Raw genomic sequence first — 25,612 nt, 5'->3', positions numbered from 1 at the left:
CAAGGTATGAAGACATTTTTGCATTATTAGATCACCCCCAAAAAAACACAGAGGTCCCTGCAGACAGCTGGCATGCTCAGTTGAAACAGTGAGACAGAGAGAGAGGTAGAGAGAGTGAGAGAAAAAGTGAGTGAGAGAAAGAGAAATGAAAGAATCTCGCCCTTCAGAAACAGTGAAGCCACTTTTGCTGGATTAAGATTAGCTGTCTTTAATGGTTTTACACTGTTGGATGGCGTTTGTCCGAGAGTCCCAGGTTTGGTGAGAAAAAAGAAGAGGAGACAGGGGGTTCAAGCCTGCAGCCAGCGAGCGAGGCCAAGCAGAGCCACACAGACCTGGGGGAGACCAGCTGAGGGCCTGGAAGACGAGGAACGATTCCCCCCAAAGTAAGCAATTTGAGCTGTAAACAGAGCAACAGAGAACAGGCAAGGGTTTATTACAAATCTACCAGACCAGCCTGTAGCATGGAGTGATAACGCAGCATTCTAGTGCTAATGGAGGGGGCAGCACTGGACAGCTGAGAATGTGTTCATGTTCATTATTAAGATGCTGGGTGAAAACGTGGTAGACTTGCTTTAATCTTCACCCCATGGTGACACCAGTTCTGTTTGCACTCACCCACACAGGCTGTCCCGTCTTCATTGGGCTCAAAGCCATGGCCACACCTCTTGTTGGGCCTGCACTTGTACCCTCCAAAGGTGTTGATACACACCGGCCTGTCCCCAGAACACACAGAGGGGAATTCGTTGCATTCATCTTTGTCTGATAGAGAGAGGGAAGCAGGGTTGGGGAGTTACAACACAGGACAGGACCAGGGGTACACAGACATGGTCTATAACACATATTAAGACAGGAGGTGAGGTAAAGTACAATGTTCAATAGAGGTTGTATCACAGGAGAACAAGGCTTTACAGCATATTACAAGAGAGGAGTGCAATACATAACAGGAGATGGAGTACAATACAGAACAGAGCAAGATAAGGGACAAAACACAATAGAGGGTATAGTACTGAATTGGATAACATAGAACAGTCGTGGATACAGCAGGGAAGAGGGGCCAGGGAAGAGGGGCCAGCCTGGTACGGTGCTTTTCAGAACTGTGCAGCAGCATCCCTGCCTAATAATGAGCAATATACAGCGCTTCCTTAATGATGCTTTAGTCGTTAGCCATAGGTAATAGGCTGTGCGATGTGTGTTTCGTCTTACAACAAGCCATGACCACACTGCCTTATAACCAGTTCCGTGTTATAAAAGGGCTGTCTTACCTGTACAGAGGCCTTTTTCATCGGCAGCAAATCCTTGTCCACACTGAAAAACAGCACACATATGTTACGATAACGCAATAAAATGAGGAGAGGTTAGGGTTAAGTACAGTAAGTCATGAAAGCTCTTACTCTCAAGTTTAGTTCTAAAGGGTAAGACTGCTAATTATTGATATTTGTAATGTTAGTTATCCTCACCTCTTCCATTTCTCCCTTCTCTCTATCTTTTCAATCAGATAGTATATTTGATTGCAAGGGTGGCTGTCCTACCTCAATTTCTGCAGGCTGCTCCTTGCTCTCAGTCTGTGGGTAGGGGATTTCCAGGACTGAGTTCATTTCGCTGGCCACTAGGGGGCGAGCCACTGAGCTGCCGTCAGGCCACCTCACCTCTACAGTGGTCACTGAGTCCTTGCCTGTGAACCAATCAGAGAGGAGGGGTCAACACCGCAGAGCCGAGAGGAGTGACAGCACTCAGCTGTGCAGAGCGGGACAGCTGTTTAAGAGTTTAGATCATTAACACAGTCCCCTGGGAAATACTTGAAAGTGATTTGAAATTAATCCTGTTTGTTTTCACCAGTAGCTTATCAAAATCAGATAGATTTGCAATAGGACATAATATCATGCCTTTAACAGAGCAAGTGTGGACCAACATGGATCTGGATTTGACAAATCTTTGAACTTCAATATTCAAACTCAATGAACACTTCATCAATAAAGTTCTAATTGAATCCATAGAAATGTTGCTACATATTAGAATTTCCCTTTATGTTTTGTTCCAGATAAAAATAATTGACCTATTTTCAGCAGTTTTAGCTTTTGTTTGAAATGAATAAAGATTTGTCAGATGTTATGTCTATTACTTCTTTAAAATTACTTTTTGGGGGGCTCCCGAGTGGCGCATCCAGTAAAAGCACTCGCTAGAGTGCAGGATGTGCTCTATAGCCTGGACGTCGCCGGTTCGAGTCCAGGCTATTCCACAGCCGACCGTGGATGGGAGCTCCCAGGGGGCGGCGCTCAATTAGCCGAGCCTCGTCCGGGGGGAGGGAGGGTTAGGTCGGCCAGGGTGTCCTCGGCTCACCGCGCACCAGCGACCCCTGTAGTCTGGCCGGGCGCCTGCGGGCTTGCCTGTAAGCTGCCCAGAGCTGCGTTGTCCTCCGACGCTGTAGCTCTGAGGCGGCTGCACGGTGAGTCTGCAGAGTGTAAAGAAGCGGGCGGCTGACGGCACACGCTTCGGAGGACAGCGTGTGTTCATCTTCGCCCCTCCCGAGTCAGCGCAGGGGTGGTAGCGGTGAGCTGAGCCTAAAAATAATTGGGCATTTCAAATTGGGGAGAAAATAATAAAAACAAATTGGCAACGACTAAATTTAAAAAAATAAAAAAATAAAAAAATACTTTGTTAGAACTTGCCCTGGAACAAAAAAAACAAACAAAAAAACTTTGTGAGAAGTATTATTCTTTGTTAAAGAAGTCAATAAATTGTGTTTACCAGGCAAATCATCCTCTCTTGGTTTTATAACTTCAGTTTAAAGGACCACAATGTTGAGCTACACCACTATGTTGTAGCCTGTCAATAGAGAGCCAGACAGTAGGCTCTGCTGTCAGTCCCTTGCCATGCACTAACCAAGCAGATGGACAAAGGGATTGGCTAATCCTGATCCCTAGCGTTGTTCAGAAGATGAAAAGAGGATGTTGCTCCAAGAAAAACAAATCTCTGCTGCAAGGATCGCTTCTCTTAATAAATTCTGAGAAACAGAGGGCTGATTCTGCCCCAGAGCGACTCATCTTTCCACAAATTAAACGTTTTTATCAAGCGTGAAAACCCTTTGAAGGGTCTCCTGCTCTTAATTAAATCGCCCTTTCCTAGGTAAACAGATCCTCATGTGTTTCCAGCAGAGGGGCAAGGAAGCAACCAAGGAGGCCCAACAGCACTGTGATTAAAGAGACAGTGAAGCAGCTGTCTCCCCAATACCTGATTCATAATTCAAACCTATTGGTAATGTTATAGCTCATTATAACACGAAAGCCATTGGCAAAGACTTGTCATCAAAATGTTTAACTTCTACCTAATAATGGCCTGCAGGAAAGGCTTTTGTTCTTCCTGGTGAATTAACAGCAATCATGTTCCTGTCTGTTCCTCTAAGTGCACTACAAATCAACGGCACTGCACTGTATATACAGCTAGCATAGCTCTAGAAACCTGAAGATTAACCAGCATGCCATCACGGAAACCTCTCCCCTGTACCAAAATACACAAACCTGCGCACCTGTCACAGTGAGAATTTATATATCAGAAAAATTACATATGACACAGTCAAAATTCAATGCAGTCGATGCAGACCTTATAGTCTTTATATTCGAGTGATTTAACATATCAAATATGATACAAGGGATCCATTGAGAGGTAACTAGATAGGAGGTGCTATTATACAGGTGCTTTTAAACACTTTTCAATTGAATGTATCAACCAGCAGGGGCTAAGCTGGTCCAGAACTACACACTCAAACACAGTAAGGTTTTAACTGTATTAATGAGTACATGGCAGCAGTACCGAGTCCAAAGTGAGCGACAGGCTCCATCTCACACAGGTAGCCGGACCCCCCGTCGATGATGCGTGTGTGGGGCCCGCTTTTCTTTGTGTAGACGACCACCTTCGCTCCTCGTGCAAAAGATCCGAACCGGGTGCGAGGGATCACACGCAGCCAGTTATTGGCAGTGCCCTTTGGAGACAGAGAGAGAAAAAAAAGAGGAAATGGTGTGAACATGGGTCCAGTTTTGACCAGGTAAATTCTACTGAGGAGTAGCATCTTGTCTCCAGAGTAAACCAGGCAGCCAGAATTAAAACCTGTAATATAGCAAACTGAAATGGATTCTTGTGCCTGGTGCTTATGTGGTGTAGTGTGAACTACCCACTACTGAGGTCTCCTGAGATGAATGGCTGGAAATGTCACAGTTGCCATTAATTGGACTGAGCTTGTCTACCTTTCTTACCTGGTTGACTTTGTAAATCGAGAGGGGCTGAGCCACACTCTCCCCATGAGCCACTATCAGATCCAGCTTTCCATCCCCATCGAAATCCGTCACTGCAGCTCCTAGAAAACAATGCAGCCAGGTCAGACAGTCACACAGTCAGACTGACACAAGGACGGAGTCTGTGGGGAGCCTGCGTCCACTCCAGAGCATAAATGAGTGACGAGGATGAAAGGAGCTCCAAGGGGTTTGGAGATTTTAGCACCAGATAGTGTAAACAACTAATACATCAACATCCTTCACACAAGACTGAGGTAGTGATTGAGACCTCATGTTCAGTGATCAGCGTGCTCTCTTCTGTACCAAAAGATCCAGCTTTGCACAGCACTGAGAGATGGCTTTATATTGTACTCAAATCAAAAGCAGGAGTGAGTTCATCACAGGGATTTCAAATCAGTATTTACTGTGGATCTCTAGAGCCACCATGTGGAGATTATTGGAATGACAGTAAGACGCACTAATGGGTACAGACCGGTACCCACTGCATAACAGTACACAGAGGCATCAGATGCCAACCTGTGGATGATTTTCATTGGTATGACTATACAGTATTACGGTTTAACTTGCACCCTCTCAAATCAACTACGAGTCAAATGCTGTATCACGACTACAGTAAATTCAATTCTGGGTAAAGTCTCTTTCCTTTCACAGCAGTCAGCAGTTTTTATTGATTCTATAAATCCAGGAAACAGTGGAACTCAGTGCGCCCTAGTGCCAATCAAGCAGCACATAATGAAATGTACTGAAGTCACGATCTGTGGAAAACAGATCTGTTTGTCTGTCTGCTTGCTAGTCTTACCCCACCCCCCCAAAAGTCCTCAACCCCCGACCCCCCAATCCAGCTTACCTGTCCCACGGCCATCAGCCTCGGCTGCCTCCCCTATATTGAGCTCCTCGATCAGAGGGTCGGCGTGGTCCCGCCGAGACACCCTGAAACAGGAGCACGGAATGAGGGTCTGAACGGGTGTGCTGTCTGAAATGACAGGCAGTGCGCTGTGTACAGTATAGGGGTACTGGGACATGTAACTGTACCATAACTACAGTTCTAAATAATGCTAGATGCTTTAAACATACTAATTATTTGGTAATGCAGTACTTCATTTAAAAAAAAAAAAATATATATATATATATATATATATATATATATATATATATATATATATATATATATATATATATATATATATATATATATATATATATTAACACTACAGGAGTTCAGAGCCAGGCTAAACTCAAACATGTGTTACCAATACAAGGAAAGCTCATGTTTCTTCAATTGGCTCCATACTGTGCTATGTGTTTTAATGGAGGCTCATTTAAAGTTCTTTGCCTCTTGCATGTTGTTGAATGTTTTTTTTTTTTTTTACATGTTCAAAAAGCATATTTTATTTTTCATTTTTACCAGAACTTCACAAAGGCAGTTAATCTGAAAGGCAAGGTACCAAGCCACATAGCCAGCATCCATACAATACTACAGCCTGCCACTAGAGGGCATCTTTGATTTAATAAACTAGTATGTTATATTATATACTGTACATCCATTATATGACCTGCCAGCATTGTCCTCAGAAACAGATTGCTTCCTATTTCAGTACACTATTTCCCCAGGTTTTTAATCTTCAGTTCTGAACAATTTGATCAATATGAGTACTGAATGCAAACCAAGGGGTCAAGTAACACAGACCAAAGGTATTTAAAAGTCTGGACTGCTTCCTTCACAGCTATTTATCTGTGTCCTGACTTCTTACCCATCAATACAGGCTGCTATCAGGTGTAGATTATTGAGTAAATGCTCTATTCCCTGGAATTGCCAGTTTCAAACAAAAACATTATCCTTGTGTTATACCTTAATGTGTATTATATTCATCTAATTAGATGGGGGGAGTAATCACACAGCAATTTAAAAAAATTTGTAGGAGACAATGTTATAAGTAGTTAGAAGTTCACTTCCTGTGTTACAGGTAATACCTCACCTGATCACCCATATTTTCCCATGGAAGCATTAATACAGGTGTCAGGCTCAGGTGGGACCCTATTACATGTAACACAGGAGGTGAACTCCTTGCGGTGTGTTCAACTGAAATGAAAGTCTGGAAATGTAAAATGTACAAGGGTGTGGTGAGAACGTTGTTGTGCTTATTCATTAAGGGTCAGTGATTTATAAAACCCTGAAAACTCATGGCTTAGGAATCTAAACACAAATGGGTTAATAATGAATAAAGACTTGATTAGACAAAGTGTTTCCTCAATGCTAGCCACTGGCAGGATATAAGTAGAAAGTGCCTTTTAACCCCATTCCTGGTTTATACTGGAGACTAGCAGGAGAAACCTCAGCCCTGCATGTTTTAACAGTGATGTTTTCACACTGCTGTTCCAGTTAGGCTGTCTTTAACCCATCCTTTATCTAAAAATAAGTTCTGTTTGGGCTCAACCAATACAGTATCCACCAAATCCATTGTAAAAAAAGTCAGCTGCAGCTATTAATGAGAAGTTCTGAGTAGTGGCAGACATGGTTCACAGATATGGTAGGGAAATTATATGTGTTGATCCAAGGGCCACTTAGGCAGACAAAATGGTGCATTCTTATGTAATTGGACACAAAAATAAGGCAGTGTTCTGTTAGCATGCTTCTGTTATTATATGAATACTTCATAATGTATATATACTACTCAAAGCGAGATATAGAGTTTTTAAGGAAACAGATTAAACAGCTAAGTGCTAACTTTACCTGAGGCACAGATCAATTGAAAACTCTGTGAAAATGTTTGTATAGTTTAATTCATTATTATTTATTATTTTATGATTGGATGTTTTTAATCATTGTAGAATATAATGTTATTTGTTATTGGCAATTTTAAAAATAAGACAAAAACATTTGGAGAAAGCCCAGTGGAGGGTATAGTTGTAGAAGATCGTAAAACCTTTCACTTGTCTGCTATTAAAAGCTGGCTCTCTTTGTGAAAAGGGCCAACTTGACCATCCCACCCACCCAGGACGATGGTGCGGTCCTTACAACAGGCAAGCCAAAGGGCTGTAATTTATAAATTAATGTTGATTAATATGGGTTGAGCAACTCTTAAACAATGATATGACACATGGCTTGTGGTTACTGCCAGAAATAATCCGATAAAAAATAAATGATATCCTCAGTAACCCACCCACCCAAGGAACAGCTCTTTGCAAAACCGACAGCGGAAACAGTAAACAGAATCAGAACTTTCTTTTGAACCAATGTCAGAAGGACTTGGAGCAACAGATGCATGCAAATCAATGAATGATCTTTCAGTGGAAGAACATGAAGGATTGGTGCTGGGATTCAGCTGAGTAACACTTTCATTGGCTCCTGCAGCCAAAATCAAATTTTCATTATTACTACTTGATGCTGTGGGGTGTAAGCTTTCACAACCAGATGATTTTTTTCTGTATTGGCCGCAGAAAGTTTTGTAGTGTGAGCCTGTAAACCAATATAACACTGCAAACACACTCTGAACTGGTGATAGGGAAGAGAAAGAAGCAGCAATGATGTGAGTGTGGGGGGGAGCCAGGCTGTATTACCTGAAGATGCGGTTGGCAGACGAGCCGCGATACGCAATGTTGTTGAAGAAAACCTCAAGTTCCTGGTCGTTGTCAAAGTCAGCCACGATGACGGTACGGACCGGAGAGGGCATGGCGAATTTCTGAGTGGCGATGTCCTGAGAGAGAGAGAGAGAGAGAGAGAGAGAGAGAGAGAGAGAGAGAGAGAGAGAGAGAGAGAAACGAACAATGAAGAATCAAGTCAGATAGGATTCTACATGTGGGTCCTTATTTTGAAGTACAAAAAAACAAAGAAATGTCTGGCTTATACATCAAAAAATAGCGAAAACACATTGACATACACTTAAGGCATTGACAGACAGATTTTGCACCATGAAGAGTTACCATCTACAGATCCAGTGCCGGTATATACTGTGATAAAGCCATCACTCCCCATGTTTGACATTAATAAGATTCAGAGGCTCACCTGGGTTAGTCACCTGAATAACACTAATTCCGGATAACTGCGGTAAAATAGTCCAAGGTCATAATCAAGGTCTACGAAACCATCAAAAACAGATTTAAGACACTTAACTGAAGTTCTGTACTTTACTTCCTGCTGTTTAACATATGGGGCCAATAGCTTTGACTCATGGGGCTATAATAAGATTCAGAGGCTCATCTGGGTTAGTTGCCTGACGCAGTTTCTTGGGACACGGCTGACTTCTCCAGGTAAATCTCAGCGTTTTGTGCTCAAACAGGGCATAACTTTTATGGATGTCGCCTATATTTATGTGCTGCAACAGCACTGCAATGAGGGCTATAGGATGTTACTCAACATCTTGCTGTTTACTCCAGTTTTTAATTATAAGCCTCATTAAGTCTGCTGCCACAGTGACCTTCACTGGGTTTAGGGGAGAGGTGGCGTCTGTCTTACTGGGACAGGACTGAAAATACCAGAGGGGATGCCAGGAAACTGTGACAAGCAGTTAGTGGTGACGTCAGACCCGGAAGAAACTCACAGTACTGCGAAGTGAAATGTGAATTGCGCTGCTGCGCGTTTAATAATGAACAAAATAAAAAGGTTTTAAACAAAAACAGCACACGGCACTTGTGGCCAAAATAAATAGACAAACAAAACAGACTAACACTTAAACGAACAGTGGACTAACAGACAAACAAACACGATGAGTCAAAACAAATACTTATTCTTTTAGTTTCTCCTTCTCCAAGTCTCCTTCTCTCTCCCGTTCTCTACTCACCGAACACCCAACCCCAAGTGAGTAAAATGTGCATCTATATATACAATTGTGCTGGGATTCAATTACCAATTAATTATTCACTTGAATCCCAGCACGTGAACTAATCTGTGAAAACTCTGTGCTCACATATTAAGTACTTTAAATGCACGTGAAGTGAAGTGCAATCCCCGTGTCTACATACAATTATACATTTTAAATACTCGTGCTCATTACCCACATTATATCCCGTGTACCAACTACAATACACCAACATTGCATTTAACAAATTGAACACAGCATGAACACACGCTGCACTTCTGTCCATATGAAACCGTACGTTTCACAATAACTTCACAATCATGTCACATGTGATTAGTTGACTATTGTGATTTTCTATTCGACTATTCAGGGCTGCCCCTAACGCACACCTGTGCATCCATTCAGTAATGCACACATAACTGCACGCGCACACACACACACACACACACACACACACACACACACACACACACTGGTCTCTCTGGTACATCTCTTGAGGAGGTGATGACCCATTACTTTTAATTAAAACCCCAAAGATTTCCTCCCTTGGTGGCTTTATTTCTGTGCTATCAGTCAGCCAATGAGCTGAGACTTAATTGCCAATTTACCAGGGAGACATTACAGTCTAATTATAGGTGGCAAGTTCACTCACTCAATGAATTAATTTTCTTATTATAAACATATTGCCAAACACTTAACAGTGAAATTAACCCACACCTGTGCTTTCCGGATTTAATTTGCCAACAATCTCAAATCCTTTCACCTGTCAGTGTCTGCAATAGGACTTTTTAAGGCATTAGTCAAAGTGTTAGTTTTACCTCTATATTTAAGAAGGACTTTGTCCCATAGTTTGGTAAACAATATGAAGTGCCAGATGCATTGAGACTGATGGGCTTCTGCACTAGTTAAAGACACCCTACAAAACCTGTGTATGCTCCACAATCCAGTGTGCTTGAGTCTCTGGAGAGGTCAGGCAGTGTGATGAGGACAGCACACTCCCTGTCAGCACATTCTCATCCGCCTGTAATTACCGTTTCATCTACTTCAGAGGCTGAGTTAATGAGGGGAGAAACGAGGGAGGCCCTGCTCCCAAGCTCCCAAGGCATTAGCCCCCCCCCCCCCCCCCCCCAATCAGTTCTCAAGGAAAGGAAAGGAAGTGAAGTGTTTGAGCTGCATCTTTCAAGGTGAATAAATGCAAGGGGTTTAGAGAAACAGAGAGAGAAACTGAAGGAGAGGACAAATGAGTGTGTCTGGGAGAGAAATGAATATGAGCGTCTGTGGAGGGGGGGGCAAAAAGGTACTGTAAATGGCAGAAAAGCATGGTAAACAATGGTAAAATAATAGTAAAGTGTGCAGCAATACATGGCAATGTACCATGGTAGTACTAATATAAGAAAGAGAGATGTATTACTGGATCGAATTGAACTGAATTGAATTGTGTGAGACAGAACTACTGCTGAAAGACACCCTCCCCCAGTGGAGCCTAGCTCCTGACCCATACCTTGAATCTCAGTTTGCGGTTGCTGCTGGTCTGCAGGAAGAGTCGGTGTGGCCCGTTCCAGTTGCCGTACACAATGTCTGTCTTGCCGTCCCGGTTGAAGTCAGCTAGCGCCACCCCACGGCCGTGCTGATAGGGGTCGTCAACACCTGACCAAAGCACAGCCAGGAAAATATATCAGATTTAGAACTTGTATAAGGTGAATGACATGAACACCCCCTGTCATTTCATTCTGAGCCTGAAACAGAAAAGCATGTGGTTTATTAATGTGGTCAGAGAATGACCACTCATAAAGTATGGCTCCATAAAAGCAATCTAAAGAAGCCTGTAGAATGTGTTCAATGAAAGTGAATCAGAGAGCTCCCTGGACTGGTGTTTTGTGCGCAGGCTTCTCTCTCTCAGACGAGCGCTGGGTTGACATGTTAACACCTCTGTGGTCGTGTGCCACCTGAGATACCAGAGCTACCTGTGAGTGACCCGCCTGGGGCCCATTCACACACACAGACGACAGATCCACCTTGACAGCCTCTCCACTACCAAAGGAGATGTCATCATTTTATTAAATCCACACCAATAGCCATCAGTGCTGAAACTCACAGTCACACAGATCTCTGTGAGTAACAAGTTTATTTTTTAAATGTTGTGCTTCATTAAAATTGCTGTAAGGATATATGTAATCCCAGCCACATTTCTTCAGTACTTGCTGACTCTCTCATTTCAGATAATGGTACCTTAAAAGTTTAACCATCATTCAAGGAGACTTCCTGAACAGCGTCTGTTCTCCTGTTCCGACATCCTAGATAACAATGTTTATTGTGGCAATTACTGGCCGCGCTCAACACAGCGTATATCCTGAGGGCTGACTTTGCTGAACACAGCAGTCAGCATGAGAAGTGATTAGTGCACACCTCAGTTTGAAGTCTTGTTGTAAGAAGACAATAAGGTAAGCATTCTCACAGTTCTGCATGATCATTTTGCCCATGTTCCCAAGCCCCGCACTCACCCGCCTGTCCTGCAATGTCGGTAAAGGTGCCGTCTCCGTTGTTCTTGAACAGGAAGTTGGGCCCGTACTCGTTATCACAGAAGATATCGGACTGCACCTGGCTCACGATGGGCCCCACTACCACACCACGCCCTCCTGCGCAACAGGACAGGGGTTAAATCATTTTCCAACGTTCCCAAGAGCCATTGCAGATGGTTCAGTTACAGTTAGGGTTGCCACCTCTGAGGTACAAAAAACCGGGACCTCCGACCAGAAGTGGGTTGTTCAAAGTTTAAACTCTTTTTAGAAATCCAATATTCATCCAATAGGAAACATTGATAATATTGCTACTGTAGTATTGACAACCAATTCATATTGTGCATCTATTGCAGTAATATTGTATCCTGATTTCTCTAACTCTGGCATTTAGTGTCCTGGGAAGGCATATTGAATTCCCAGGACACCTTCCTCAAAACTGGGAAGGTCCAGGGAAAACAGGAACAAGTGGCAACCCTAGTTACAGTGTTATTTTTTAATTAAACCACTCACGGTTTTATCTAACACAGAACAAGATGTGTCTAGTTCACAGATTTGATTTGGTTTATCTCTTTGCCAATTTCCTTGAAAGGTCACTGTTTTTTGTCAAAAGTGCGCAGAGAGAATCTAAACTGTGAACTCCTTCTAGTGATACAAATTCTAGGACCATGTGAGAATCAAGCAAGACCCGTAAGTTAAAAACATGAACGAATGAACAGATAACTTGCTAACCCTTGACCAGAGTTTGTGTTGTGTTCCCATTGCATCCTCCAATACCACATAGCTCAAGCAAGAGACACAGGCACCAGTTACCTGCTTTGGGTTACAACTCTCCTCCTGAGAGCTGACATAGGCGCCTTAAAAAACCTAACCCTATCCCTGGATGTGCAAAGTCGCCAGTCTTTGCTGGGCATTCTGGAGGGAGCATCGCAATGAATCTGGCACTCCCGCAGGTGAAGAAGGCAAAACTGGCAGGGACTGTTTCTCCTAATCCCGCTATATCAGAACCTACCAGCCAGGCACTTAGTGAGCTCAGGCGGACACCTTCAGGGCTGACCATTGTCCTCCAGAGGCCAGTAGTTTGCCGACATCCATGCTCGAATTCCTGGGTGTAAAAGAAGAAACTGTCTTGTTCATCGCCCATTGGATCGGAGGACGTCCACTGAACATTCAGTTCTGAAAGAGTTACTGGACAGTAGCCGCTCTTTACCAAAGCTCTACTGCTGAGAGAGAGGAGGTAGAAGCTCCAGCAGTAACACAATACTCTAGAGGCTCACTCTAATAAGATGGGCATCACTGGGATCATGTTATTTATCCATTCTTTCACGATTTTTGCTCCAGCACTGCTGATGAGTGTTGCATTGAGAGTGAATTCTCTTGGTTCCAGACTGGCGCTGTTCCTGACTCCAGGGCCCGACCATTATTGGGAAAGATAAATCATCTATTCACACAAGAGATTTCTGTTCCCACAAATCTTTCAAAGTCAAGACATTCTGTTTTTTGAATAAAGAGAACACTCTGCTTTTAAAGTCCTAAATGTTTAATGTTAATGACTCTTTAATTAAAAAAAAAAACAGAACCTTTGCTTTTAAAGGAAAGGTTATTAATTATGTATTCTAATCCATCCCAATAACAACAATACTGCCTCCCAGTTAAACCACAAGGGCACACTGTCTCACCCAGTTTTGAACACCACACATTTCCCAGCATTTCAGCTTTAAACACTAGGGCACACTGCCTCCCAGTCCCTTAGCTCAGACCACAAGGCCATACTGCCTCTTAGTTCCTGAGCTCTAACCACCGTGTACAGCACTGTCGCATTGAGACACAATGAAGGAAGTAAAGGCAGTCGCTGCCGAAGAGCGATGCCAGAGCCTAAGAATCTGCTGATTAACTGACTGTTTGGCCCATTGAACAAGTCAGAGCTGAAATATGGCTTTATCGTCCTTGCGTTTCACAGTGACTTTCACAGCTGTAAGCAGCTGACAGAGCCAAAACCTACACTCGCTGCACTCTGGTTTGGCATCTACCCATTAGAGGTGGCTGTCTCCAATAAAGACTTTCAATAAATCAGCTGAGTCCTGAATCGAATCGAGTGCCTGGTGTAAATCTCGCTTGCCATTACTCACTGGGAAAAGGTGTGGGGCTGAGGACAATAAACATACACATCCATATGCATACTCTGAAACACACACGCGTAAATACAAAGTGAAAATCACACCTCCTCAGACACACTAAATCTGCTTTAACACTATACTGTTGAAGTAAAAAAGACATCCCTATCATGCATACTATAACACCTCGATCTCTAAATCGTAGTTTTTTTTTTATATATATTTCGTGCATAAGGCATCTTTTTTTAATATAGATATACAACAGTTCCTCGGGGTGATGTAACAGGGTTACGCACGTCACTTTATTTAGGAACGTTTGATTTTGTTATTGTAGTATATTCACGTTTTGATTTGTCACATTTGATTTAATATTAGTTAGTTAGTTTTGTTTTAACAAGTTTATAAAGCATGTTTAATTTTGGCACATTACTTGTAGATTTGCACAGATCTCACTGGCACATTAATGCTCTCCTGCTCTCAGCCCCCATAGGTGCTAATTGAAGAATTTGAAGAAGCTGAGCACCTGGTGTAAAAGTTCCTGATTTGATCCGTTCGAGAGATTGATTTTGGTCCAGTGTGACGTGAGCCTGGGTTTGTCTGGAGTGGAGTTTGAAAGCACAGTCAGCAGGAGAAGAGCAGTAATTGGACTTGTTTGTGTTCTGTGGTGGGTTGGGGAAAGAAGAAAAATGAAAGAAATAGCCGCCGACATTTAGAGCGAGGCTCCTGCTGTGCTTCCTGTCTCCCTCCGCGATTGTATTGAGCAGCACCGCACTTTTTTTTTAATTAACCATGTATTGTTTTTATTGAACCGTATGCACCGGGTGCACCATGTGCACCGAGGCACCGAAGTACCAGGGGCTGCACCGAGGTACCGAAACAGCTATGCAGCGGTGCCTACCCTAACAGTGTGTGGTCACACACCTGGTCAGCGGGCAGCACACACCAGGGAGACACAAGGGCCAAGCAGTGGCGGGTGAGCTGAAAAGCAAAGCACAGCAAAAACACAGCAAAAACAATTGGGGGAGAACACACTGTTGTTGTTGTTTGTTTGTTATGAAGGCCCGACACACCGAGGTCGGCGGGACGACGCAGCCGGCGAGGTCTACTCTATAGCGGGGTGTAAACACACAGCCCAGTGGAGGAATACACAGCTGGTTGACTGTTGTTGTATGACAAGTGCGCTGCAGCTAATCCACAGCACAACCTAGACACATAGTCTAGTATACAGACAGGAGGACGCACAGCGACATCCAAAAGAAAGTGGAAAGAAAGAGGCTTCAATTTTGGAGCCACTGATTCCAGGAAAGCAGCAAGCCAGCCTTCAGCAACGAATGCAGGGGAACTGCAGTTGACTCAGAAAAACTCTTTTTCACAAAACGCTCAGTTTCAACACAGAGGTCTTACCTTACCGTCTTGAGAGGCAAAAAGAGAAAATGATACGGTGGAATGACGGTTTTAACCCCTCAGTAGGCGTGACCGAGGATGTCACCCAGGAAGGGGCCTATATCGGTAGCTCTGATATAGAGAGCTCAGTGAATACCTACCAATAGGCAGGCATATCCCATAAGTAATGTTTTGGTGGTCATCTTCGAATTGAAAGGAAACTCTGCATGCATTTTGAATTGGAGAATTGTGAGAAGGAACAGATTTCATTGTACCATCCGTGTATCTATCCCACTACAGACACAGTTCATGTTTATTTTTTCTGCTCACCCCATCGTATGACTATAGTGTACTGTAGTAATTAATCTCATACAAGAAGTTATTTTTTCCTACGATTAAACATTCATCATGGTACTCTTATTAAGGTTTGATATTTATGTAGCTATAATAATAATATTAATCATAATAGTAATAATAATAATTTGGCAATTGTTGTACACATGAAAAACTTTAATATGCAATAGCAGAAGCAGAACTGTACACCAGTTTTATATTTACAATAACATTTTTGGTTCATCACTGAATAAAACCTTAAAGCCAGAAAACTAACTAGCGACGCCATGTTGCTGGTTCGTTTGGATGGGTTAGTGGTCACTAAGTCTGTTGCTAACAAATTACGGATTGAAGCAAATTACTCTTATATACAAAATTGATGATTGGTCAGTTGCAATGTCTTGAGACACTGCCTGCCTTCTGAAAGCCGTTTTCTTTATGTAGAAAGACAGTAGTGCATGATTGTCATTATTTAAAATATGCCAAACCCACATTTATCATTTGAAAAAATAAAAATCCAATCTTCCAAATATGTCTTTGGGGGTGTTTATTCAGTTATTATTGTTTAAAACCAAAAACTTCAAGCCCTAGGTATACAGTATGATAAATAATATTCATTTTGAAAGGTAACCGTTTCGATCATACTGAGGTCTTGAAATTTGATCGAAACAGCAGCAGGTCTGGCATTAGAGACCGAGGGAGAGGTGGAGAATGGACCTACCTGTTAACTTGTTGACCCCGGCCTGCTCGGCCACATCAGACAGGGCAATGATCCCTGCGGACAAGTCACTGGCAGCCTCGTCCATCTCAATCAGCGCGTGGGCCCCTACTTTACCGCTGGCATAGTTAGCAATGTAGATAGAGTAGCGACCAGTGCCCTAGAAAAAGAGAGAGAGAGAGAGAGAAAGAGAGAGAGAGAGAGATTGGCATTCTAACATAGTTATATTACAGACTGGCATTCTAACACAGTTGTATTACAGATACAGTGACAGTGTGGGGACAGGGACCCTGTTGTATGTCTCACCAGTGTAAATACAGGGGTTTGGGGGATGAGGATCTGATCGATCGTTTCATGTTTAGGTTCATGTCACTCCTCAGTCCAATGAGGATGTTCTGCTGCATCCTGCATCTGGCCAACATGCAAAAGACAGTAGCTACTGACAATCTCATGGGCAAAATCTTTGGTGCATACCACTGTTAAATTGCAGATGGAATGAGGAATCTCACAATGAGTTGGTTTACCTGCCAGGCTGCACGCAGTACTCAATCCAGAAAGCACAGACTGACCCTCACCTGCAGAAGCATTTTGCACATTTCTTGATGCCTATGATCTACCAAACTGATGTTAGAATGTTGTTTAAGGTGTGCAATTGTCTGTGGAATTTCAATGAATATTATGGGAGCTGTGCCTCGCAATTGTACTCTCTGGATAAGGATATTCATAACTAAAACTAGCCATGGCTCAACATTAACATCTGTGATTATTTTAGGTGATTGTGGTGCTCATTAAATTTGAGTGCCATGCCATCAGAGCCTCCCAGCACAGCTCTGCAGCAGACTTCATCCTTCAACTGAACACCCCCCGTCATTCAAAGAATTTTTCCAAATTTTCTGGTGATCTTGTGCTGGGGGCTTTTGCCACATATTTTCTATACCAGTACACTGGCAGTTTTTCCATTTTGCAGTGAATCTTTTTTTTTTTTTGGTTAACATATACCCTTTTAAAAAACTTGCGCAGTAAATGCATAGAAAAGTGCATAGAAAAGTGACGTGAAACAGAGTAAACCTACTGTGAAATCAATCATTGGCATGTATGGTTAAACACTATAAAAGCACTGTGAAGACCCTTTAAATCTACCGTAAATCCAGTCCATTACACACGCACACCCAGTGTGGGATGACCCTGTGAGTAGTAACACTGGCCACTGCGCTTCAAAGAGATTAATCAATTTTTAATGATTTTTCTATAAAATAACTGCAGGTGCAAATATATTCTTTTTAATCCAAACCCTAATGGATTTAGATCACTTCTGCAACGACATGGAGACTTGATCAATTATTTCAGAAATATCCAATGTCCTATCCTGCATGAAATATAATTATAGAAAAATCTAATAGCTAGAGTGTGTGGACTAGGTTATGAAACCCAAAACTGTCATATTAGAATAATACAATTCCTTTAGTAAATGCTATAGAACTAACAAAATATTTAGCAAAAGAATAAAAAGCATCTGTTTTTTACACTGACAACCACTTCATAATATAAAGTAATGCAATCAACAAAACTAAACATCTTTGATATTTTGTCATACCTTTGGTCTGCTAGGCAACCATGTTTCTTTATTTCCCCCAAATTCATATTCACACAGTAAAAAGTGACTGCTCATTATGTCAAATATTATACAAAAAGTTATAAGAAAACTGTAATGAAGCTCTAGTTTCTCTATATATGTAACAGCAACTGTAGTTTTAATATATTCTTCTTGTGTGGAAGTGCATAGAGGAGGCAGCGTTAATGAACAAGCAAACAAGCACATTTCATTAGAAATGAAGGATTGTGGGTACCTTTCTGTCTAAGCAGGCCACAGAGCGCCCGGCCATGCGATTGGCCACTCCTTTGCGCACATTGATGTCATCACTCAGGAGGTCCTCAAAGCGACCATTCCGGAATTTAAAGAGCTTGTCAGAGTATGTGGCCAGACCTGAGAGAGAGAGAGAGAGAGAGAGAGAGAGAGAGAGAGAGAGAGAGAGAATGAAAAAGACTGAAGAATGAAGAATCAAGTCAGATAGGATTCTACATGTGTGTCCTTATTTTGAAGTACAAAAAAACAAAAGAAATGTCGTCATCTGGCTTATACATCAAAAAATAGTGAAAAGACATTGACATACACTTAAGGCATTGACAGACAGATTTTACACCATGAAGAGTTACCATCTACAGATCCAGTGCCGGTATATACTGTGATAAAGCCATCACTGAGGTAATAGAGGATAACTGAGGTAAAATAGTCCAAAGTCCTAATCAAGGTCTACGAAACCATCAAAAACAGATTTAAGACACTTAACTGAAGTTCTGTACTTTACTTCCTGCTGTTTAACATATGGGGTTATATTTCCAAAGCGTTTACTCCAGTCTTTAAACCCCTATTTTTTAATGGAGACAAATATCTTTTTATTTGACGAAGCTAGAACTGAACAACTTTGAAAATATGGCCCAAGGGTTCTTAAAATAAAGTATTTTTTAATGCAGAAAATACATTTTAATTAATAACAATTCACAAGTTTTATGAATAGGGCCAACTAACAGCAACCCTCGCATCCCCACTGTGTTTTTCTCAACCCTCTCTATGTGTTAACCTTCTCAAGAAAGGGAGTGCGAGGGAGGGATAAAAGGAAATAGAAGTGATAATAAGAAAAGTAGGCTCTATGCAAAGTGTTTGGCTAAACCAAGTTCAACTGAGTTTGATATTCAGGAAAAATTTCGAGAACTAGGTTGGTTTTTTTAAAGAATTAAAACATAACTGAAAAGTTTGGAGACAATTAAAGGGTATCCTCATGTTCACCATGTAAAGCGTAACAGACAGACATAGAGGCTGTCATGGTCAGTGCCTAAGGGTTCACATTTTCAAGTGAAAGCTTTGTGAAAAGGGCATCATGTGAGATGAAGAAAGGGAAGGGTGTAGAGAGAGATGGAGAGGGTGATAAAGCCCCGAGCCAGCAGTCTGTGACTGATTGTCTCGGCTGCGTCAGTGGAGTTGTTGAAGTGAGCTGTTTCCTCCAATCTCTCTCCCTATCTGTCCTATTAGGGGACTACTGAAGTGAGCAAATTGGAAATTGATACTGTACATATCTGCAAGTCTATGGATGCAGATATTTCCTGCCCAAAATTAGCTTTTGTACTGGCACTGGTCCACTTCAAACAGGTAAGCATTATAAGTGGTTACAAGAAACTAACATTCCAGAGAGCTGCCCAATAGATAATTAATTAGGGTGCTTAAATGACTTATAACAAATCTACATGTTCTCTCCCCTTGTTACCGAATCTCTCTCCCACTTCTCTCTCACCCAGCAATTTCTCTTTTGACTCTCTGCTATCTTTTCTACCTTCCCTCTCTCTACCTGAGAAGGCGTTGTTGGTGTTCAAGAAGTAAATCTCCTCCCTGCCGTCCCCATCAATGTCGCAGGCTGCCACTCCCATGGCTTTGCCTTGGCGATCACGTAGTGCATAGAACGGGGAGCTCTTGTTGTCCACAGCAATGTTATAGAGCACCTCCCGGCTATTGTCATACTTCAGCACCAGATTGGGCCCGTTATACCTGCAACCAACACAGAGTAGCAGAAGTTACACTGCAAAAATATGTTTATGAAAAACAAAATAAATTAGACATCTCATACATGCTTTCTTTAAACTCATATTTTCAGAACAGTGGAACTTTTGCCCCCTACTCAATGATATTATGAAACCCAAAATAACTTAATGTAGGCAGAAGCAGATAAATATTGAATCTTGCTAGTTTTAATCCTGTCTGAAAAATTAAGATAAAGATAAACTCAGTAGTTGCTTTAAAAAAGCCTGACAAAGATATTCGTTTCACTTAAAAGTACATTTGCATTAAGCCAAGCTAAGCCACAAAAAAGAGTTGTCATTCCTTATATTCATCTGCATTCTTATTGAACACCAAGTAAGAGTAAACACTGTATATACCACTCCAGCCTCTGCTTATGAAACGCTGATACTTGTGTAACCTGACAACTAGCCAAAAAACTGTCAAAACATGTGCTTGTAGCTGTGCTGTAAAAGCAAATGCATTACAAATACATTAAACTACATTATATTCATGCAGCAATGTAGCACTGCACTCTCTTGAGAACAGAAGATAATTACCATGTCAGTGACACAAAAATGCAGTCATACAGTCTTTGACTCTACCTTTATAAATGTTATCACTTTAATTTAGCGAGTAAAATGATCTGAGCAAGGATCACAGGGGAAACTGTGTGGGGATCCTATTTCAATAATAGTGAACTGCAACTCCAACAAAGATACTTTAATAGTTTATTAGAGTTTAACCCATAACTGCAAAACATACTACAATTATTATTGTGGTATGTTTTGCAGTTATGACTTAAAGTCTTTCGCAATGGCATCAATTGAAGACGAGAGAAACACTTGTAGTTGAAAAGTTTGTCATTGAAGCTACCTTTAGTATTACTACACAGTGTTATTAAAGATCAGGTGAACTACAGTCTAATTACTATACATCCCATAGTTATCCTAATTGTATAGCAATTTCGCTGTTCTACTGACATTGATGGAGACTTGGTGAATTTTCAAGCCCTGAGGACCCCGGATTCTTGCACCATCCTGGCAGCCACCCATGAGAGAACCCGTGGGACTGAGAGACACCACAACACCTCCCTTGCAGTCTCACTCCCTGGGGAGATCTTTTACAGTAGACCTGCCTTTTTTTCACGGCTCAGAGAGCACTGTCTAATTATCTTGATTTATATCAGAGCTGGCCTGAGGAATAAAGCCAGTCAGGCTTTTGTGGAAACAATCTCTCTCTCTCAGAAGCACTTTTATAGATATTTAAATACCTACTGTATATAAAACAGGTAGCTTTTCTGTACAGGTGTGGTCATTGCCCAGTTAGGTAATTGGTGCTTATTTGGGAATGGCCACACCTGTGATTGCTGGCAGGGACAGATTTAACCCCATCGCTACCAACCTTACATTCCCCCCACACACACTATTTACACCAGGTACGGCACGTTGAGATATACTTTAATAAGTCTTACTGTACAATAAAAAATGTTTAGAAAGAGGAAATGACTTTCAGCCAATCATGGCCTTGCCCCCTTCCCCTCACCCTTTGCAACATCACCTCCCAAGGGTGGTTCCCAATATTTGAAACAAGTTAATATTTCAGTCATTTTTTCTCCTCAGTGTGTACTGATGAAAGTCTTTGTACATCAAATGTTTATATGGACTGGGATTGTACTGTACAATATACACATTACAATACAAATTAATCTTGGTAATCTTAAATAATGTATACAAATTACAAATGTATCACAGCAAACATACTTATACATAAACGTATATATTTCAAATAGAAAACGAAACTAGACAGACAGACAGATCCAGTACATACCCTGCCACCAGCACCTCTAGGTCCCCATCTCCGTCCACATCCGTCACTGCCAGCCCATAGTTGAGCTGGGTGGGGTTGTTCTCATAGTCTGGGGGCAGCATCATCTTGGTCATTGCCCTGAACATGGGCTCTGAACGTTGGGCCCAGGAGAGAGAAAGCAGGAGAGAAACCAGCAACCAGGTCTGCATCATCTTCACCTGCATACACAAACAGAGCCTGTCAGGGAGATCACTGTCATTGATGCATGAGGTGCACTACCAGAACAGTGCATCAAGCTCGTCTGCAATCACTAAAGTGTACTGACACTGCCCCTCCACTAGAAAACTATAGAACAATTGACATACAGTATGAGACTGGAGCTTCTCCTGGCATTCAATTTGAATTGTCATTCAGACCAATATTCTATAGGGGATGTTCAAGTAAATGTTCCTCAACCAGTGAATGCCAAGTTATAATACTGGTAGAGGACCCACCTCTGTCTAGCAAGCAAGTTGTGGGGCTGAGCAACCAATTTAGGCCAGACACCACGCAAGAAGATTATTCCAGTAATAAATAGCAACTCCGCTAAACCAGCAGATACTGCCTGACATTTAAACAAACGGCACTGGTGTTGTCTCTCTTTCTTTTACAAAAGTAATTACATGCAAAGAAAAACGTTTAAACTGAAACAGAACATAAATAGCGCCGCAGCAGACAGGGTTAGCAACAAGATGGAAAGGTGTAAGCTAAAGCAATCTGCAGCGAGAGGAAATAATAAAAAAATTTGAGACAAAAGACAGCTGTCATTCGATTTCAAACACAGACTAAAAAAAAAGATCAAAATGAAAGAGCGCGGTTTCTCTAAAGCAGAATGAACTTGGATAAAAAAGGAGACTTTGTGGCTGTGTAGCCCAGTTGGTCAGTGTTGTCTAGTGGTTAGAGGTGAGGGACTGGCCTTATGGTTAGAACTGAGGGACTGGGAGGCAGTGTGGTATAGTGGTCAGAACTGAGGGACTGGGAGACAGTGTGGTATAGTGGTCAGAACTGAGGGACTGGGAGGCAGTGTGGTATAGTGGTCAGAACTGAGGGACTGGGAGGCAGTGTGGTATAGTGGTCAGAACTGAGGGACTGGGAGGAAGTGTGGTATAGTGGGCAGAACTGAGGGACTGGAAGACAGTGTGGTATAGTGGTTAAGTCAAGAAAAGAATATGGCTTAACTCCAGTGTGCAGTAAACCATAAGCACAGAGTATAGTAAACCACAGTAAAACGTACTAAATGCATGTGTTGATATGATATAATAATAGCTTACGATCTATTATTTTGTTAAATTGTTGGACTTTTTTTTTGTCCATAAATAATAATTATTAAGCATGTATTCCCAAACCACTTATCTCTACTTCTTTAATGAGCTTATTTACAACAAGAAAAGGATGACAAACCCACATGGAAATATAATAATTAATAGATCTACTGTATTGCAGCCATTTTCCATTTATATTCAAAATTGCGTATTGACTGAGTACATAATGGCTGATGAACTGGAACGTGCTTGGAACGCAGGGAGCATAAGAATGAAGATTGAGGTGGACAGCAGGTTTAAAGCAGTTGACCATATGTAACACGGGCTAGATCAGCAACGTATGAGCCATCTAGTGAAACTTTGGGATTGCTGTCAATGCATAGTGCCGCTACACAATACCTGCATTGTATATGCGTATGGTGAAAGACTGACAACCAGAGCTGGAGAAGTTAAAGAAGAAAGAAGCAGTCCGATTGAATGTAACCATCAGAAAGAGATAAGATGACAGTAGAAACATATCTGAAAGTGTCATTTGAAGCTATGTTCTCTTCAATAGACATACCACATGGGGCAAGGCTAATTTTGTCATGGGGTTTTGTGAAGGTATTTAGATCTGACTCAGTTTAGATAAGAGTCTAAGACCTTTTGGACAGAATCAGAACCAATGCAGGTTTATACACCCCTCTAAGCACTACAGCTTAACCTTATTAAAGCATACTGCTGTACACCATGGTGAAAGCATAGCAAAGTGCAGTAAAACAAAAACATAGTGAAATCATGGCATAGGTGAGCAAGCTACATCTGAGGTAAGTAAAACACCAAGGTTACCAGTACAGAGCACAGTAAACGCACAGTACAGCATAAGCATGGGAAACACATTGCAAGCAATTACAGTGCACATTTACAGTTTGTACTGTAATATGCATTTGCTATATTGCATGTTTTTCTTTTATTAGTTAGCAGCATCTTTTTTTCTGGCCTCAGAACCTATATGACATTACAAGTATAGCCATTGTAAAACTGACCTTGAGAACATGCTTTAGATCACTAAAATAGATATTTTGTGCCCCACTACTTTCTAATGCTGTACCAGTACTAGTTGTTGCTAATGTGTGTTTTATACTCATATATACAACCTACTGTAGTGTGTAAGATTTATAAAAGAAAATCAAATCCACTGAAATAAAAACAGGGACTGACCCATGTTATAAGAAAAACTCCACATAATTACAAACAGAATCTCCATTTGAAAAGCTCTGTTCTTGTCTCTCTAGCACAGCAAAATCCTAATTTTGTTATAACTGGGAATGCTGCACGCACAGAAAAAGAACATCATCACTCTTGCATGGGCTGATAATAACATTTACTAATTTGAACTGTGGATTTTTACTTGTAGCAGATTTTAAAATTGAGGGTATCATTTCAAACCTATACTAGTCATTTCTGTTACAAATGACCCAGAAAGCGCCTGCAAATTGTGAGATAATAGTTAATGGCTCTTTAAAACACTGTGCCACTGCCAATAATACACCAAGAAACATATGCTTATAGTTTTTAAGGATTGCTTAGAATCAAAAGACAAACTATACACAGCAATGCACAAATATCAAATATCATTGGAAAAACTGGCTGAAGAGTTTCATAATCAAACATAGATCATAAATTCAGTGTTACCAAGACCATTTTAAAACCCAATGATGTGCGGTACAGATACCAGAAATATTTCAATCAATAATATAATAATGAGGGGTAACCCTGCATTACCCCATACATGAAGAGTAGTTTATTTGTATAGAGCACAGGACAAATCCATTTACATGTTTCTAGTATTGTACCCAACCCTTTCCTGGATTTAAAATCCTTTGTGGAAAACAGGAGCAATTTGGTAGACCTGCAGTAAAAACAGCAAATAGAGAATAAGTAAGTCGCCCTGGATAAGGGCGTCTGCTAAGAAATAAATAATAATAATAATAATAATAATAATAATAATAATAATAATAATAATAATAATAATAATAATAATAATAACAAACCCACTGCAACCACTGGGGGTGGAGAGCAGGATAAAAAGGGTTCAAATAAATAGATAAATAAATTACACACATGATTTGTACATGATTAAACATGCTTTGAAAGTGTACTGTTGCTTACATTTTATAATGGAATAAGAACTTTGCAATGGAGTGAGCCCCCAGCCCAGTCCACTCTCCTCTCTATCTACAGTAGTTGTAACAGCCCTGCCAGCACTGGTCTGAGAGCAAGAAAGAGCTCCGATACTTACAGAGTTGAAAGATCAGTCTTCTACCAGCCTGCTGCCAAAACGTCAGCTCTGTGCTTTTCTAGCCACTAAAATTATCTAGTTTTTCTACAACTTCTCAGGACTTACTGTGTTATGCAAGCTCTTGTGTAAAAAGGCTAGCCAATCGTAGTAGGGCACAGTAAATATTAATGAGTTGGTTTGACCAATGAGGAGGTTTTATGGGGGTGTCCTACCGGGAGCATTCTGATTTATGCTGGTGTTATTCTGTTTAGCGCGCAGGAAAGCTAGATAGAGAAGGGACTGACAGACAGAGGGAGAGATCAATATAATCACAACAGATGGATGTTTTCAGTATATTTCACCTTCATGCTGTTTAGTCCTCTGCTGACTATAGGTGATTTGATTTCACCTACCAGATCCATTCTATAACTTGTTATAAGATAATATAACAGATTAATATGGGTTATCCTCCTTCTATTAAGCTGCAGT

At 41.4% G+C, this 25,612-nt stretch overlaps 1 protein-coding gene across 2 annotated transcripts; it reads right to left on the bottom strand.

The window, feature by feature from the left end:
• Positions 1–260: 260 nt before the first annotated feature.
• LOC117415316 (cartilage acidic protein 1-like) lies at positions 261–25,257 on the bottom strand. Of its 2 annotated transcripts, XM_034025473.2 has the most exons (15): positions 25,145–25,257; positions 21,584–21,780; positions 19,548–19,744; positions 17,994–18,130; positions 16,150–16,306; positions 11,584–11,718; positions 10,584–10,729; positions 7,845–7,981; positions 5,134–5,216; positions 4,248–4,348; positions 3,808–3,976; positions 1,530–1,672; positions 1,263–1,305; positions 616–759; positions 261–397 (listed from the first exon to the last, which is right to left on the bottom strand). In XM_034025473.2, the coding sequence occupies exons 2-15, from the start codon at positions 21,772–21,774 to the stop codon at positions 288–290; spliced, it is 1,893 nt and encodes a 630-aa protein (XP_033881364.2). In that variant the 5' UTR covers positions 21,775–21,780; positions 25,145–25,257; the 3' UTR covers positions 261–287. The 2 variants fall into 2 exon arrangements, with proteins under 2 accessions (XP_033881364.2, XP_058882298.1); XM_059026315.1 differs by lacking the exon at positions 616–759 and having other exon boundaries at positions 288–397.
• Between the last annotated feature and the right edge of the window lie 355 nt (positions 25,258–25,612).

Source organism: Acipenser ruthenus, chromosome 7, assembly GCF_902713425.1.
Source record: "Acipenser ruthenus chromosome 7, fAciRut3.2 maternal haplotype, whole genome shotgun sequence".
Taxonomy (NCBI): domain Eukaryota; kingdom Metazoa; phylum Chordata; class Actinopteri; order Acipenseriformes; family Acipenseridae; genus Acipenser; species Acipenser ruthenus.
This window is presented reverse-complemented; position numbering and strand designations above follow the sequence as displayed.